The 18,417-nt window shown below is 41.8% G+C and overlaps 1 protein-coding gene across 4 annotated transcripts in view; it reads right to left on the reverse strand.

Annotated features, from left to right (window-relative positions):
- Positions 1-951: 951 nt before the first annotated feature.
- LOC140525357 (aryl hydrocarbon receptor-like) overlaps positions 952-18,417 on the reverse strand; it is a 101,046-nt gene continuing 83,580 nt past the window's right edge. For 3 of the 4 annotated variants that reach the window (XM_072640695.1, XM_072640697.1, XM_072640696.1), the window contains 6 exons: positions 17,816-17,955; positions 15,150-15,352; positions 13,739-13,848; positions 9,546-9,687; positions 4,362-6,384; positions 952-1,866 (listed from right to left, as the gene is read on the reverse strand). In XM_072640695.1, the coding sequence (XP_072496796.1) occupies positions 1,750-1,866; positions 4,362-6,384; positions 9,546-9,687; positions 13,739-13,848; positions 15,150-15,352; positions 17,816-17,955 (2,735 nt within the window). In that variant the 3' untranslated portion in view covers positions 952-1,749. Of the gene's footprint in view, positions 1,867-4,361; positions 6,385-8,149; positions 8,453-9,545; positions 9,688-13,738; positions 13,849-15,149; positions 15,353-17,815; positions 17,956-18,417 lie in introns of those variants that run through there. The other variant, XR_011974016.1, reaches the window with a different exon arrangement.

Here is an 18,417-nt window from a genome sequence, read left to right on the forward strand (position 1 = left end):
ATCTTCCTTCCCAACCAACTTTAAGAACTATTGCCCTACATGTGGTTTATATGTAAAACAGGTAATCCTCATGACAACTAGACATTTCCTCTTGTGTTTAGCTTCATCAAAGTCCATATTAAAAACAACACCCTTTAATGATAAAATTACAAAGACTTGCTGGAGGGGATATTTTTTGTGTACAAATGGAATGAGCAAGATTTTTCAAAAGATTTTTGTTGTTGTTATTGTTGTTTGGGGGGGGGGATGCATTGAAAAGTTATTGGTCAAGGTAAAGATCACTAGTGAGTGTGAGTCCTTTGTATTTAATGCAAGACTTGCAGTATTGCTGAAGTATTGGCTAGAGAATATTTTGTGATCATCTCCAATGGTGGTTTTGCTGGTGGTCTCTTTTCATTTATCTGCTCCATGAATCTTATTGACAGCAGCTGACAGTAGGACTTTCAAAGAATTGCCAGTTTCATTGAGTGCTTAAATTATAGGTCAATAACATCATGAGCAGAACGGCATCATCACTCACATGACCAGCAGCTGAGAGACAGAAAGACCCAAAGTTATCATTAGAAAGGACACACAGTAGGGCTCTAGAATTCCCCTCAGTGTTTTGCAGGCATGGTTTTGTAAGTTGAAATATCCTCCTGCCTCCATACTTATTTCACATAAAGGCAGAGAATGTAAAGTTAGTCCATCGAGGAGCTTCCTGTTGGATTCACGTGACAACTAACTCCTAACGAAGCATAAAATAATTGACTGTGTGGTTATCTGGTAATATTGATGGAAATAGGCAACTGTGGGGAATAGGAAATAGGAAGAAGAAAAACCAACTGGATTTAGACTCAGAGTACTGGATTAGAGTTCAAAAATTCAAAATTCCCAAATCAAAAGAGCCAACATGGAAGCCGAACAAAATCTTCATTCTTCAAGATTAATAGACCCCATTAGACTGAAAACTCTCTGAGGAAGGAACCACTTTATTTTTGTCTTTCTATCCCCCAGTGCCCAGCACAGTGCTGGGTACATAACAGATACCTAATGAATAGTTCTGAAATTGAAATGAAGACAAGTACATCCCAATCTCCCTTTGCCCTTCAGCATTCTGACTAGTGGTGGGGAGAAGTTCTTTGTTTGTTTGCAATGTATTGCAGTTAAAATGATTTCATGATCAGTGTTTGTTATCTACGTTCTATCTTTCCTATTAAACATCTTGATTTAAGTGACTTTCCCTGAGTAATCCTGGCAGAACCAGCAGATATTCCCTAGACAAATAATGACTTTGTCCAACCACTTTCAAATGTCCATAGCCCAGGCTTCCATGTTCTTCTTCCATCTGTGCTCCTCTGTCATCTGGGAAATGAAAAGGACTGGGGCAAGATCTCAGCTGCAAGAAGAGCTCATTTCACCCATGTAAAACCTGCTACATTTGATGTCATTTTTCTTATATTTTTTTTCTGATTCTTTCTGGTTCTAGTAGAATTCTTTTTTCCCCCAAGAAATAAACAGAAAATAACCACATGAGGATTGCCTGCACTCCCACTCCTCTGTAAGTACAAAAACTAGGGCCATATGGTAATAAAAATGGGAATCTCCCGAATTTGGAGCAATTGATCATAGAAATATAGATTTGTGCATATGAGGAGGTATTTTGTTTTGTTTTGTTTTGTAATGACAGCAATATTCACATATCCATTGAAAAGCATCAAGAACTTTAGTCCTAGGAAAAACAAGTGTTATTAAGGCCACAAAATAAAATCAGTCCCAAGAAGGATGTTGTGATTTGGCCCGAGAACTTGAAGTAAACTGTGTTTGAGGAGCATAGAGAGTAGCTGGAAATCCTGTGGTGCTAGACTCTTCATTCTGATGGTTTAGCTGGTAGGAGAAAAGAAAACATGAATGAGTTAGAATAAGATAGCCACACCTCAGAGACCTCAAATAGCTGTGGTCTTGGTTGACTTGATCAAGGTAGGCCCTCCTTCCCCAGATGCAGATGGAGTGTCCCCCTAAACCCCTACCCCATCTCATGTATCAATAAATTTTACTTGGACTAACTAATCCTTAAATGACAACCACATGAAACCATCCCCGGGTCGATACTCATTAGCTTGAGCCTCAGAGATATTAAACTAAGCATGCAAGGCAAGAAGAAAAAAGACCTTCTGCTTGTGCCTGATGGAATAATGTTAACAGGTGGCAAACAAGCCCACCTGTGCCTCATTTTACTCGGTCCTCCTTTGTCAAGCTGCATACTCTTCAAACTGGAAATGGTAGAAGAAGCACATAAGGGAAATGAAATGCAAGGGAGACCAAGAGATAGGTAGGAAAAGCTAACCTTACTTAAATGAGTTTCTATCAGTTGGCATAGCCCACTTCCAAATTAGGATACTGAGAAAAATTAAAGAACTGATTTAGAATCATGTAAGAAATCTTTGCAGTACTGTGGAGCATGAGAAAGGGACTCAAGTGGCACCTTGAAGAGGAAAGTTCAGAAAATCATAGATCAGGGAGTTTGAGACTAAGGTCTGGAACATTCCTCTCTCTTGGGCTCAGTTCCTCAGCTCCAATAATCCTTAAATATCTCTTCATGATGAGAACTCTAAGTCACCAAGAAAATGTTATGATATGGTTCCTATATTTGGAATAAAACAGGCAGCATAGAACACACTTTTGAAATATTTACATACAAAGTGATTAGAAGCAATGGGACTTTATCAGTCAAAGGGATAAGGTTCAGTGCTCGGGAAGATTCCCTTCTGAGGACCACTTCATTTCTTGAGGATGCTCATGCGAGGAAACCAACCCACCTAGTGAATAGTACCAGGACAGTAGAGATGCCAAGGAGGCAGGATTGAGGTTGAGGACCAGGTGAGCTGGTCCAAGTACAGGCAAAAAGATGAGATTAGAATAAAAAAAAAACACCTAGATGAAAGTCTATCAGGAGCAAAAGAAAGTGTTCCAGCGAGAGACAGGTCAGGTTAGAAAAGGCCAGGCATGTCGCAGTGGAAATATAATGATGAGTCATCCAAGAAATGTTACTTGGATGGTGCATGTTACAACATGTAAAACATGAGCATGCCATGTGATGGCCCCAAGAGGCTGTCTCTGAACTAGGGTCTGTGATGAACCTCTTAATATTGCAATTATCAAAGGACACCACTGACATCTGGTTATTCTGATGGGGAAGGATCACCTCCCAGGTCATGTTCTGCTCCTCGGCTCCAACCAGAAGAAAGGATATGGGAAGGAAGGAAGCAACGAGCCACGGGTCAGGCTCACAGTCCTCTTCACAGGAGGAATTCTACTGGTTGGGTAAATACTGCATATATCTGTGGAGGGTGGTAGTGGAGGTTGCTTCACTAAGAACCTCTCCTTAATACTGAATAGATCACAGGTCTGTCCAATAAAAGTACATGTCTGGTCTGGCTTTCATTAGTATATAGGAAGCTGCAAGTGAGGAAACTCCCACTACCAGAGCAGGTACTTTGCAGCTTGAAGTCTTAGAGAGTTGTGGGGGACCAAGTAGGCAAGTGACTTGCCCAAGATCACACAGCAAGGACATGTTAAAGGCAAGAGCTGGACCAAAAGCTTCCTGACCTCAAGACCAGCCCCCTCACTTGAGACAAGCAATTTAGACTTTTAGCCTAGCCTTTCTGGGGATGTCTACCACATCTGAACTGGTCTAGGTGATTTTGCGTCTCAGAACCAGAGTGGCTACAGGAGGATGGCAGCTCTCAAAGATCCTCTCCTCAGTAACAGAGAGAAGGTGCTCTGTGTTGGTGGGAGGGAGTGGGGGGGGCAAGGAAGCACCCTATAAGTGAGCTCCAAGCACCCTGAAGCTTACCTAGGATTTCACCCAAGCCTTTCCCCTCCTCTTCACCCCTACTAGCTGGAAAGCTCTCAAAAGGTTTGGTTCTCCAAAAGACAATTTTTGTTTGTGCCCCAGAGGGTCTTTCATATGGTAGAGAAGTACTTTGTGTACTTTCAACAACTTCTTGGTATATAGAACATTGAAGGCCACATTCTAGGGGAGGCTCTGGAGAGAGGCAAGGGACTCGGTGTTTGGAAGATGAATGCTGCAGCCCTCCTCCTGCTCAGTTTTCCTGGCAGAATGTGTGTGTATGTGCATGTGCATACATGTGTGTATGTATGTATTGTGTTGTGCATGTATGTTGAGTACGTATATGTTGGCATATATGTGTGAGTGTGTGTATGTGTAAAATGACAGCAATCAGCAAGCAATTATGAATTACTTGCTATGTACCAGACATCCAGACACCATGCTGGACTCTGCCCTGTTTCCTACCCAGGATTCTATAGAACATTTGCAAAGCCATTTCAACTGCTTTCTTTGGTTCTCTATATCTTACCTTCAAATGAACATCATAACTAAAAATTGGCCGATCATCTGATCGTTGTTCTAATAATAACATGCGAGAGAAAGGAGGGTCCGAGGAATGAGGAGGAAAAGTCCAATCCAATTCCAGCTTTGCTTCCCTCCCAGGGACTGAGCCAGTGAGTCTGTCTGTGCAAGATGGTGAGGTTTCTCCCAGTTTACTATTGAGTTGGGGGGACCCAAGAAAGGGTGACACATGAGTTGCCCGAGGAGAGATGTCCCTTTCCACAGTGGGAATGCTGCTTTGATATTCAGGTGAAGAGAGAAAGCATTCTCTCTGCCATGTGGTAGAAGCAGAGGGCTTCTGAGTGGTCTGGAGCCTCATCTCTCTCTGGTAGCTGGCCTCCTGATCAGGGGCAGTCCGGGGATGGATGGTGGGCTCCACTTCTCCCAGGAGAGGTACACCAGGTACTCCCAGAGCTGGTGTGCACGGTGCTGCAGAATGTTCAGTCCCTTGCACCATATGCTGCTGATGCCGAGTTGAGAATACTTCCTGTTCACTGTAAATATCCATGACTGGTGATGGTTGCTGCTGGTGGATTGGCCAACAGGAAGAATATTCCCCTGGATGCTGGGGACCTTCCAGGCAAATGGGCTGTGGACCAAAGTATGGTGGCATTGTCCTCTGGGTCTGCTGTGGGTTGGAAAATGGAGGAATTCTCATACCTTGTATGTCCCCTGGAGGGTAGTCAGCCAAACCTGAAGAACTCCATGGGCTAGTCTCATGGTTTCCAAGTGTGTTTGGCTGAGCTCTCTGGGTTTGGAATTGTGGTTCCACCTCCAAAGGCTCTCCTAGGGTCAGAGAGTCCACATTGTATCTGGGATTGTTATCCTGGAAAGGACCCTGATGACCACCAGAGACTGAGATCCCTGCAGGCTCTGTATCCTGCCACCGAATGTTGTGCACATGTGTCTGTGTGTTATACGCATGTGCCTGGAACTGAACTGCCTGGGAAGAAGCATTGCACCCACAGTTGTGCTGTGTCTCCTCAAAACTACCTTTTTCCAAAGAAAGGGAAGCTGTGCCTTCTGGTGGAAATACTGTTGTGGAATTATCTAAAATTGGTTCCAAGGGGTGCCAACTGGTATGATATGAGGAAATGGTCATGGGGTTTGGTTGGTCAGATGCTGCTTGTATCTTAGGGGTGGGCATGGAATTTGGGTACATCCCAAAGGTCCAAGGACTCTCATGATTCTGTCTATCTATCTTCTGGGGCAAGTCTGGTATGATTTCCTGCAATCCAGGTGGTAAATGGACAACTGCATCAGGGTCCAGAGAAGGCCAGTAGTCTTCCTGAGGATGGCCTGCATTCTTCTCTTTAAATAAGTGCTGAAGTGGCTTCATTGGAGTGGTTTGATGGGATGGTCCCATCAGTAGAGCCTGCTGTCTTAGTGACTGTAAAGGTCTTGTGTTGTCCAGTGATAGAAAGTCCACGTGTTTTCTGTTCTCTTGTGAGAGTACCACCTCATCCATGAAGGGGGTCACTTCCTGCTGGAGTCTTCCCTGGAAGTTTGGGGACCCCACTTGGTTCACCAGGAACATGTTTTCCTCCCACTTCTGTAATTTGAGGTCATCAACATCCAGGTTCTGAATGGTTCTGCAGATGTCACTCTCAGTCTCATTTTCCTCAAATAACATCTCAATGATGCTCAAAAGGCAATCATTCTCATCTTTGATGATGTTCTCATTCTTATCATTGAGACACCATTCCCTGGGGGCTGTCATGACATCTGTAAAGGAGAATGAGGATGCAGGGACTGTCTGTGAAATGTATGCAGATTCATCTTGCTGCATCATGGCTTCCAGGAGGAAATCGAGGTTGGCTGAGTCCTGGTCAAAAAAAACTTCTTTCTTTGCCTTGAACCCCTGCCTGGGAGGGAGAGAGCTGGGAAGGCCTGGACTGTGGTTGTCATACAGGATAGCTTCCCCTGTGACAAAGTGAAAGGGCAGCTGTGAGGCAGCCCGTGTGTGCAGGTGGTCCTCACCTTCTTCATTCCTGAAATGGTGCAAAGGCAGACAAAAATACAGGGTGAGAAGTCATGTCCTCCCGAGAATGTCCCTTCTCCTCCTCACTTTTATTTGCAGTCTCAATCTCAACAGTCCATCCGGCCAGACTCTTTTGACAAAATGGACATGTTTGTTTTGTTTTGCCATTTTTAATGGACATTTAGCTAACATGGCAAGTGCCAAGTTTTATGGTTGAGCTCTGAAAGCAAATAGAAACATCCATTTCAATCACTGGGAAAAATAATGTTTGTTTTGAGGGAAAAAGAGATGTAATGATCTTATGCTACCTTCCTGCTGCCCACCTTCCCTGCCTTTCCCCTGCCTCCCTTCCCTGCCCCACTTGACAGGCTATATGAATTCAAACTCAGGGCTCTCATTCTGCTTCTCATTGCTACACAAGCTACTCTGATTTTCAGAAAGGTATACAGCATGCAAGCTTCTGGCAGTCCTCTGGGTATCAGGGTAGTTACATCCACTGAAGAGGAGTAGCCATGACACAAGAGGGAAACAAGGGAAGGAAAGGGTGCTGGGCCTTCTGCTAATGGTTAAGGGGATAAAACCACAGTTTACTTGATCCTGACATTTTTCTCCTAACGGAAAACTGCTGCTGCTCTTTGAGATTCTGGACTTTTTGCCTTTGTCTTCTAAGCCCACAACATATAGGAAGTCTTAGTCAAGGCTTGTTGATGGATTTATTAGTTGCCTGTCCAGACTATCCAGAATGGAAGCTCCTTGAAGGCAAACAGTATGCCATTTTTGTCTCTATGTTTCCATGCTTAGCACAGTTAGCACACTCATAACAGGTGACTAATGGACACTTGTTTGGAATGGTCCGGAATTAGAATAACCTTCAAGGACATCAGTGAAGTTGGAAAAGGTGTTTTTTTTTTTCCAACTTCAAGGGCTGCACTACACACTTAATATTGAAGGCGTTTAACAAATGCTTCTTGGCTAATCATTACGTGATTTCATTACTGTGATTATTCCCTCCACCAATGCAGGTCTTAACCCTTGTGCACCTTAGGAAATGGTTTTCATGAGTCACTATGGCCAAAAAAGGCCAGCAGCTGGTAGCAGCCTTCTAGTGGCAAGCGTCTCCAAACTTGGTCTGTCTGGTTCCCAGACAGCACACATCCCTGAGTTTTGGGTACTCACAACCTTTCCAGACTTGTTGGACCTTGTTCCCTATTAAAATGAAATTTTGAGAACCCAAAGTCCTAGGCTATGATGAGACATCAATCACCTGGCTAAGAGTAGGCACATTGCGAGGGGATGTGAAGGTAAAGATGGAGCAGTGGACTTAAAATCTATTAAGAAGATAATGTGCATATACTTAGGGACATAAAATGGACTATGAGGTTAGGGAACGTGCCTCTGATTTCATTGGTACAGAGAACTCCCAGGAGAGGAAATTCTTTTACTAGTCCAGGCAGGCATGTTCTTTGTAACTTAAGGTCTTAGAGAACTGCCTGGAACAATAAGAAGTTAAGTAATTTGCCTGGGGTCACACAGTAGCATGTGTCAAAGATGGAACTTAACAGTACATCTTCTTGGCACTGAGCCTGACTCTCTGCCATGCTGCCCCACATATATTACAGAGAAAATCAATTGGAAGTCATTTGAGGGAGGAAGGCACTAGCAGCTAGGGAGATCAGGAAAGGTTGTAAGTATAGTCCAGAGCATAATATCAGTGAAGTTTTACAAACTTATTTCTGTTTAAAAAAAAACCAAGATCCAGTGTTTGATTCAAGTACCTGCCTTCAGTGCTTGACTGAGCAAAGTGATTAAGGATCAACAACTTTTCACTTGAAGAGATCAATGATTCATTTCCTTGAAGTAAAGATCTATGAGGAGGGAAGGGATTGAAGTGCTACAACAGTTTGGGGGATTGTTGTGTATGTGAGCAAGTATCTGTACTCTGACAGTAGCTGACAGTGGTTGCCTCTTGTGATCACATGGCTTAGCCTTGACAAGGTACAAGGCCAATCTTGATTGACTCTCTAGAGGCATCCATTCAGGAAGAGCTAGCACATTGAGGCATGGAACCATTTCTGAATCTGAAATGGAAAAAAATAATAATAATTGGGGGTTTAGAAACAGGAGCCAGAAGGAATTAGAAGACCTAGGTCTGAATCCCGGCTCTGTCCCTTATTAACTGTCTGGCCTTGGACAAGTCACGGTCCCTTTCCAATCCTCAATTTCCTCCTCTGTAAAATGGGCTGGGGAGCCAGAATGCATCTAAGTTCTCATCCATTCCTACTCCCCCATTCCTTTGTGATAGAGCCAGGACTGGCACTATCCCCTTATCCTGTTGCATACCCTTGGAGCTGGGCCTGATTGCCGCCATCTAGCTTGAGTTAGAGACTCCAAAGGTTTGAGAAGTTATGAAGCTCCCAATTCAGTGTGTTTGGAATTTTCAAGATCTCAGAATGGTGCAAACCAGGATCAATGAAAGCAAAGTATGACGTATATAAACATACATACATATGTTTCCAGTCTTCAGGTTCACTTGATCAAAACATGGCCCTAATGGGTTCCATATCATGTGATTCATTTCCCTTTGTGTCAGTTTCAGAGCATCAAAGAATAGGGAATAAAGGGCTGGACATCAGTTTCAATCCTATCTTTGATATAAACTAGCCTTGTGAGCAGGGAAAATCACTTAACTCTGAGCCTCAGGCAACTATCTAAGACTTAGCTGCTATGTTACTGACAGGCTATTATCAGCTATCACACATCCACACATGTACCTAGTAACTCTTTTTGGTTCTCTAAGCACAGACTCCATTCCTAACCATTCACTTCATGCATGTGAAGGGGGACTGGGAGAGGAGCTGTGCAAAACTCAGACAAAAGACAATCTAAAGCCCATGATCCCTTGGATGGTGGGTTCAGTAACGTCAAGTCTGCTCACAGGTGAGAGGAGTTTTCCTTTATAATGAAAATCCCATGTTCTCAATGGAAAGAATAGTGACTCTAGAAAATGGAAGTCCTATGTCTTAGGAATCAGAACCTTCCCTACTTAATTATTGGGTAATTGGAGCCTCAGTCTCATCCTGTCTGTAATGCAGAGACATGAGACTCATGACCCCTTTGGGCTTTGGTGGGCAGGTGCTGTTTGGACTGTTATCTCAGGAAAACATCACTCACGAGAGTACCCTCAGCCTTGAAATGATACAGTCTGGCTGGCCACCTTTGTACACAATTCTGGCATTGGACTGGACCCAGAGCCAGCCAGCCTTCTTGGTGAGCAGCCGGAAGATGACCATTCCACTCTCACCCATCTTCATCACTGTGGGAGGAAGGGAGATGAAGAAAGCTCAGCAAGTCAACAGGTCAAGTCAATTCAGTAAACCTCTATCAAGCAAATGTTATGTACCAGGCACAATGCTAGGCAGCAGGGATGAAAGGAAAGGCAAAAACCCAGTCCCTGCCCTCTAGGGTCTCACATTCTGATTGGGATAAAGCATATTCAAACAAGCAACTACATACAAAATACATACAGGGTTAATTGAGGTAATCTAGAAGAGAAGACACCTTTCCTGGGACTCACTGGGGATTGAAGGTGACCTCTGGAAACTAGAAACATTTTACAGGAGATTCTGACTTGTTATTATGCTCTCACATTCCACTCTCAGTCAAAAAGACAAAAAAATTAAATATATGGCACTTATATAAATATACATACACATTCACATATGATGTATGTATATATGTGTGTATACTTATATACATACATGTGTATATATGTGTGTGTACATATATATATATATATATATATATATATATATATATATATGTACACACACACATTATATTATCTGCTGACTTTTTATAAGAGTTTTCCTCCAGTGGGGGCATCTACGTTCAAGTTCTAAGCATGATTTACTGCCTCAATAACCTTGGGAAAGTCACTTCACCTTTCAGTTTTCTCATCTCTAAAATGAGGGGGTTGGACTAGATAACTTCTGAAGCCCCTTCTAGCTCAAAGTCTAGGAGATTATGAAATAGAAAGATTTCATCATGGTATGGAAGTAACCCTTGAAAGCTGTGTCAGCAGAATGGAAGTTCTGGTAGTTTCAACAAAGCTAGTGTCACAGCTAGATCAGGCAGTCAATCAGCAAGCACTTACTAAGCACCTACTATGTGCCAGATACTATGATGTGTGCTAGGAATTTTTAAAAAGGCGAATATAGTACTCACTTTTCAGGAGCTCACATTTTAATAAGAGACATAGGTACACACAAGATAAATGCAGACTAGAAAAAGTCAACCTTAGAGAGGAAGGTGCTAGAGTCTAAAGGGTCTTGGAAAGGTTGCTATCAAAGGTGGTGCTTGAACTGAAGTCTAGAAAGAAACCAGGATTCTGATACACAGAGGTAAGGGGAAAGAACATGTCAAGCATGGGAGAGAGCCAGTCTAAAGGCATGGAGATAAGTTGTTTCTTCAGAAGTGAGAAAGAGGAAATAGGCAAGTGTGGCTGACCTAGTGAGTACATTGAGAGAGTAAAGTGCAAGAAAACTGGAAAGCTAGGACAAGGGGGTGTGGGTTGTGGAGAGCTTTAAATGTGAGACACAGGAGTGTCTGTCTGATCCTAGAGGTGATAGGGAATCATTGGAGTTGATCGAATAGGAGAGGTTGGCATGGTCAGAGTTGTGCTTTAGAAAAATCACTTTAGCAACTTTAAGGAAGATGGAGTATAGCAGAGAAATAATCGAGGCAGTGAGATTGATTAGGCAACTGTAATATTCTAGGTGAGAGGTGGTGAGGTCTTATACTAGGAAGGTGGCTATGGAAGTGAGCACAAAAGAATTTATTTGAAAGTTCTTGAAGAGGTAAATCTTGAATGACCAGGAAGGAGGGTAGCGCTACTCAAGACAGCCACAAGGCAATCTAGAAGAAAGGAAGGTCTGCAAGATAAGATGAAGAGTTCTGTTTTAGATGTGTTGAATCTGAGATGTCTATGAGACATCTAGTCCAATAGGAGTTGGATCTCAGGAAAAAAGACTGGTCTCTACCTAGGGATAGCTTAACCTACACACATAAGTATGGAGATGCATTTATCTATAAATGTGTCATATACATTATGATACATGTATACAGAGATCTCTCTATATACGTACATGCATATGTATATTCATATATATGTCATTGGCATGTCATCTCCCTTGATCAAGTCATTTTGTTCATATAGGACTTCCTCAGGAGTAAAATACAAGGATTCTAGGATTTATAATGCTCAGAACTGTAAAGGTAATTCAGTATGATACCCAGGTTTACAGATGAACAAATTGAAGTCCAGCTAGGTCAAGTGATTTGCCCATAGTCATAAACCTAGAAAGTAGAAGAACTTGAATCTGAATCCAGAACTTCTGATTCCCCACTGTCCACTGTACTACACTGTCATTTTATGTGAGTATAGACAAATGATTTAAAAGCACAGAATAGTAGCACTACAAGGGATGTAGAAATCTTCCAATTCAACCACCTCAGACTTTACTGATGAGAAAATGCTTCAGCCCAGAAAAAAGAATCCCATTGTGCAAGATCACAAGGGTTATTCATAGCCTAGGTGGGGCTAGAATTCAAAGCTTTTGATTTCCACCCAGTTCACCAATCTTCCCACAACCTCAAGCTTCTTCTTCCCAACCTCATGCCCAGGGAATTTGGGAGATGGAAAGTTCTGAGGACCACCTGGCATCTAGTTTACTAATGAGGCAGATATGTTGGGAGGGCAGAAGCAAAGCCCTCTTCACATCCAGATGTTACAGCTATTGATCCAGGTTTGCATGGGCTCTTACATTCTTCCTTTCCCCTCTCACCCCACCCCTAACTAGGGAGTTACAACTCTCAATATCTCTTTGACATCTAGCCATATTTTGTTACACTCAGTTTGTTTGAGTTGTTGTTTGTCTTCCTGATGGAATGTCAGATCCTTGAGGGCACTGGGAGTCTCACTTTTGCCCTTCTATCCCTGTGGCCCAGCAAAATGCTGGGCAATATAGGAGGTATTCAAGAAATGCATGTTGATTTCTTGCTTCCTTGCCTAGGAAGTTAAAATGCCAAGGGGGAAACTGAGTTTTTAAAAGTCCTGGTCCCATACATTAGGGCATGCCAGGGCCCCTGAACATTAAAATCCCTGTGAAGAAAAGATCAATGTCTCTGTAGAAAGACCTGAGCCCCTGACCAGCAGCCCCTTTCTGGATAGCCCAATGATAAACCCTAAGTCAGACCCAAGCATTCAACTTTGCCTTCAGAAGACTCCTAGGTAGATAAAAATGATTTATCATCTCGTGGACTTGAACTTGATCTCTCAAGCTTTGTTTAATACCTAGGTGAATCTGAGTAGCCTTGTACTGTCAGGGATAAAGGACCACTGAATCAAAGAAAGGAGACCCCCCCCCCTCAAAACTAATAGTGAATGTGTGGAGCTCTCCATGGTTCTGGGATGAACTATATTTAAATAATAATGAGTTAGACAAGTTTTTGTCAGAGATACCTTTGCTGGTGTAGCGAAGCCTATGGACCCTTACTCACAGTAATGGCTTAAGCACATAAAATAAAATACATAGGAAAACAAAGGAAACCCATTTTATTGAAATATAGTTATTATATATATTAGCATTAAAAATATATACGTATATATAAAAGTTCACAGATCTCAGATTAAGAACCTCTTCTTTAGCTTGAGAGTTGGAGTGCTCCCTCAGACTATATTGCCTCTTTCTTGTTGCTTGACTTATCTGCTACCTCTTTTCACTTGCTAGCTTGAACCCTGATGATCTAGCTTGTCTGATCTCACTTTGTACATTTTCACTCCCTATTTCCCATGTTTGCAATATGCATCACTTTCTCCTACAAGAGATTCCTATAAGACTCAGCTCAAATCCCAGCTTTGGAAAGAGACCTTTCCTACTGCTTCTTTCACCCTCACCAGTGGATTTCTGTGAGATTACCTTCTATCTACGTTGTAAATGGTTGATAACACATTGTCTCCCCATTATAATGTGCTTCTCTTGAGGACAAGGACTGCATTTTTCCCATTCTTTTTTCCCCAAACACACATGATTCCTAACATACAATAGGCACTTAATAAATGCTTGTTGATTAATATCTCAAATTGCAGTTCTGAGTTTTTCTGACCTCCCTAGTCTAACTTTGTCCACTGACTGAGCCCAACTACAGTCTTAAATATGGTTGTACAGTCTTGACCCTTGTTGGCTGAACTCCCCCACCTTTGTAAATTCACTCTACCTCATTGTCTTGGGTGATGCCACAAGGGAAGGAAAGAAAAGAAGCTATTATGTAATTTGGAAGAATGTACAGATGGCCAGAGAACTTACCTCTTACATGCTTTTCAGCAAGATACATCAGGTCTCCTGCATGGATAAACTGGTATCCAGAGCCTCTCATGAAGAGCTCAGTTTCTGTGTAACCCAGAAGCTCCTTCCCTCTGAGAGAAAGAAAAGAATGTCAGAGTTTTAGATTCAACATGACTTGTGATCCCAAATGAATAAACTAGACAGATGGGACCATCTTTCACCAATATACCCATCTATTTAAGTATCCTTGTCTACTACAAAAACAAAGACTTGTCACTACCACCAACGATCATCCTATAACATATTCAAGAGTCAGGGGACATAAGTGCTCAGGTCATCACATGATGTAGCCTTTCACCAGAGGATAGCAGTGCAAATGAAGGGAGATACCCTCACATCTATCCATCTGATAAGTGAGAAAGTGAGGAATTGAATAACCAAGTCATACTCCTAGACTTAACTATCTTTAGAAACTTTCTGAAAGACTTGGGGTAATAAGGCAACATTCTTTAGCTCATCAGTGATATTCTGACCATAGTCAAATCTGATGTTTTCTCAAGTACTGTGAAGACCACATGCTCTGTTGTTATTAATGAAGTATCAAGAGAACCCAAGGAAGGTCACAGCAACATTGAGTGTGTGGTGTTCTTCTTGGAGGACATGACCAAGAGCAGTGAAGGATGCAAAGGCACAATCTGTATCCAAGAGAACATCTAAATCACTAAGATCCCAGAATCATCAAATCAAAGAATCAGGGAATTTGAGAGTATGAAGGGACCTCAAATACCCAAAGGTAAAATAAGAAAAAAAAATCCTACTGTGACACACCTGACAAGGGATTATCTGGCCTTTGCTCAAAGATCTCTGATAAAATATGCCCACTCCCTTCTGAGGCAGCCCATTCCACACTAGGATAACTCAGCTGTTAGGAAATGCTTTCCTCATGCCAAGTCTAACCTGGACCCTTCAATTTCCAGTCATTGGATCGCTCCGTGATCTGCTTTATCAGGAATTGTAATATCAAGGTTTTGAAAGCTGACATGACACATTGACATTTTTAAGTAGGTGAAATACCTAAAAATTTCATCAAATAGATGCCATGAATGAGTCATTTGATCAGTAGATTTATTTCTAATTAATTCAGATTAAGGCTCCCCATCACCCTCCTGGCTGCTCTAGGACTAACTGCAGGAGGTTCATGACTTTGACTCAGATGTCACCATTGGTAGGGAGTAAATAGGTAGTGGCAATTTCATCCTTCCAAATCACTGACACTCATCTTCTACTGCTCACTTTCTCCTCGCATAGATGGTTGATCAGATTGCAGTTTAGCTTTGCTCTAACTTGGCTCAGGACAAGTGCAATGGTCCCCAGAAGACATCTCATTACCTGAAGCTTTGACTTTCAGGCACAACACTGGCATGCAGCATACCTAGCATCACAAGCCATTAGTGTGAAGTCCAGCTTATATTTGGTCTGAAAAATACATATCTTCACCCGGAGTTCCAGGATGGAGAGAGGCCGGAGGGGTGTTGCTATAGCAAATAGGGCCAGCTGAGATGGCATGAGGGATCCATCTTCAGTTTTTGTATTCTGCCCATGGAGGAATTTCAGGTAACCATGGAAATTCAAAGCCTGGGAAGAGGATAATAAACAACAGAGCCAGAAAGAAATTTTTGAAAGGACAAATGAATCATGGCCTTTAGAGGTCTGTTGTCCATCACATTAGCCTCATTCTTTTACCCCAGAAGAAGCTTTGTGGCCATATGGGGCAAGGAGCAATATGAAGCTCCCTCTAATACTTCCCTCTTCTCTGCATTATTTGGAAATATAGCAGATGCACCAGGTATATCCAGTCCACAGCAGTAGAATGTTAGCTCCTTGGAGGCAGAAACTTACTCACTTTTTTAATAGTATTCTAGGTTGCTAACACAGTGTCTGGTACTTAACAAATGCTTGTTGGGTAGAACTGTTAGCAGTTTTGAGCTGTGCTTAGTGAAAATGAATCAGGCTTAGACAATTCTATGCATCCTCTCCGGTTTCTAAGATCTTCCATGAAACAAAGGGAACACTTAGGTCATTACACATCTCCTGGCTACCATTTTGGAATAACCAAACTCATACAGAGGCTGAAATACATTTTTCAAAATGTCTGGCATGTCCTGAACTCTATTCAACTAGAACAAAACTGCATCAGCTGCATATTCGTAGGAATTTCTGCAGGCAAATGTCAATATCAATTTAATTAATCGACTTTCCACCTCCTATGGATTTCCAGAGAAGCAGAGAATCTACATGTTCAATCATTTTTCAGTCATATTCTACTCCTCATGATCCCATTTGGAATTTTTCTTGGAAAAGATACTGGAGTGGATTGTCATTTCCTTCTCCATCTCAGATGAGAAAACTGAGGCAAACAAGGTTAAGTAAATTGCCCAAAATCAGATAGCTAGTAAATGTCTGAGGGAAGATTTGAATTCGGGAATATAAGATTTTCTGACTCCAAATCCAGTACTCTATGCACTGCACCACTTAGCTGCCCCTTCTTCATGATGATGACATAAATGAGCCCATGCCACACATAGGAGTGGGCATGCAGTCTAACACAAGAAACAGTCAATCAATCAATCACCAAGCATTTATTAAGTGCCTCATACATGTCAGAGACTGTGGTAATTAATAGGGACACAAAGGTTTAATTAAGATGTTCTTGTGACGCTGTAACAGCAATATTGTAATGATCATCACCTGTAGAAGACTAAGCTACTCTAGACTGTGGTAATTAATAGGGACACAAAGGTTTAATTAAGATGTTCTTGTGATGCTGTAACAGCAATATTGTAATGATCATCACCTGTAGAAGACTAAGCTACTCTGGGCAAAACATTGATCAGAAGTAATTCCAAAGAATACATCATGGAAAATACCATCCACCTCTAGAGAAGAAAACTGTTGAAACCAGTGTATATTGAAGTATGCTTTATAAAAAATTTCCTTGGTATGTTTTCTTTTGCAATGTAGCTAATATGGAAATAGGTTTTTCATGTATAATCAATATTATGTCTTCTCAAAGGGGAGGGAGAGAATTTAGAACTCAAAAATATTTTAAATGAATGTTAAAGTATTTTAAATGGAATTGGTAATTATTTAACAAAATAAATAAAATATATGTGTATCTGTATATATATATGTTTATTTGTATATATGAGTGTATATACATATATGTGTGCATACACATGTACATATATGTGTGGGTATATACATATGTACATATATGTGTCTGTATATGTATACATATATATGAATATATGATGTTCTTGTCCCTGAAAATCTTAACTGAAATCTTGGAGTTTGATCCAGCTTTGATACTCATCCTCCTTAACGGCCTCTTCTCTCTGACTGAAGGACCACGGGATGGAACATTAAACTCCCTCCAAAGTCTTTCTTTATCGAGGACATAGACCTTTCTAGCTAAACTCTTATCAGCTGCTCTGATTGGTTTGATATCTAGAAGCATCATGGCCCCATCCTGGGTCCCCTCCAGCTCATCTACTCACCCACCTTTTCAGCTTCTTTTTGTGTATCTCTCTCCATCCATTAGTTTGTAAATTCCTTGAAGATAGAAACTGTCTTTTTCTTATCTGTGTTCCTAATGTTTAACACAGTGCCTGGCACCTGACAAGTTCTTAATAAATGTTTATTGACTATTAGTGACTACTGATTGACTTCTAAAATGAGACAGACCCTGATGTTAAGGAGCTTACATTTTATCAGACAATAAATGTCCCTTATGGAAACAGATAATCATTGTATCTAGAGCTGACCAGGAACCCCTTCTCATAATCTGATTTGAGATCAATGATTAGATATGTTCTCAGTTTCTTTAAAGTGGATATATCATGAGATTATTCAATTTCTGATGGGTTGCAATGATTCAATAGAGAACAGAGAAATGGGGCATGGTGAAAAACCATCCCTTTCCCCCAGCTACTGCCCATGGGATGAGATGCCCAGGCTGGACAATGCAGAGACTCTACAGGGCCACAGGGCTATGTGGATCATTCAGGGTCATTGCTTAGGGATGGAGGGGGAAATTACCATGAACCCTGAGGAACTGTCCAGCAAACAGCGGAATCGGCAGACAAAACTTCTCAGGAAGGAGGAATTCTGTGGGTACAGGTGCCGAGGGTCATTAGTGGTGGTACCACTGTTCAGAGGGCTCACATTCACAGGCAGAGCTAGAAGGTGAAATGAAGACTGGTGAGGCAGCTGTGAGGATGATGACTCACAGACAGGTTGACTTTGCTTTTAACCCTTTTAACCTTCCCTTCTCTGTAGATTGGCTTTTGACCTCATCATTCAACTGAAACTGCTCTCTTCAAAGCTACCAATGGTCTCTTCATTGTCCAATCTAATGGCCCCTTTGTAGTCTTCATCCTTCTTGACTTCTTTGTAGCGCTTGACACTATCCATCACCATCTTTTTGAAACTCTCTTTTCTCTAGATTCTGTGACCTGGAGTAGGATCCCTGCTGTCTCCTGGTTCCCCACCTATCTGACTGCTCCTTCGTAGTCTTCTTTCCTGTATCTTTATCCAGGTCATACCATAATACCAGTTATTCCCCAAGGCTCTGTCCTTAGTCCTCTTCTCTTTCTATAACATTTTATTTGTGGAACTCATCAGCACCCATGTACTTCATT

The sequence above is a fragment of the Notamacropus eugenii genome, chromosome 2, assembly GCF_028372415.1.
Source record: "Notamacropus eugenii isolate mMacEug1 chromosome 2, mMacEug1.pri_v2, whole genome shotgun sequence".
Lineage (NCBI taxonomy): Eukaryota > Metazoa > Chordata > Mammalia > Diprotodontia > Macropodidae > Notamacropus > Notamacropus eugenii.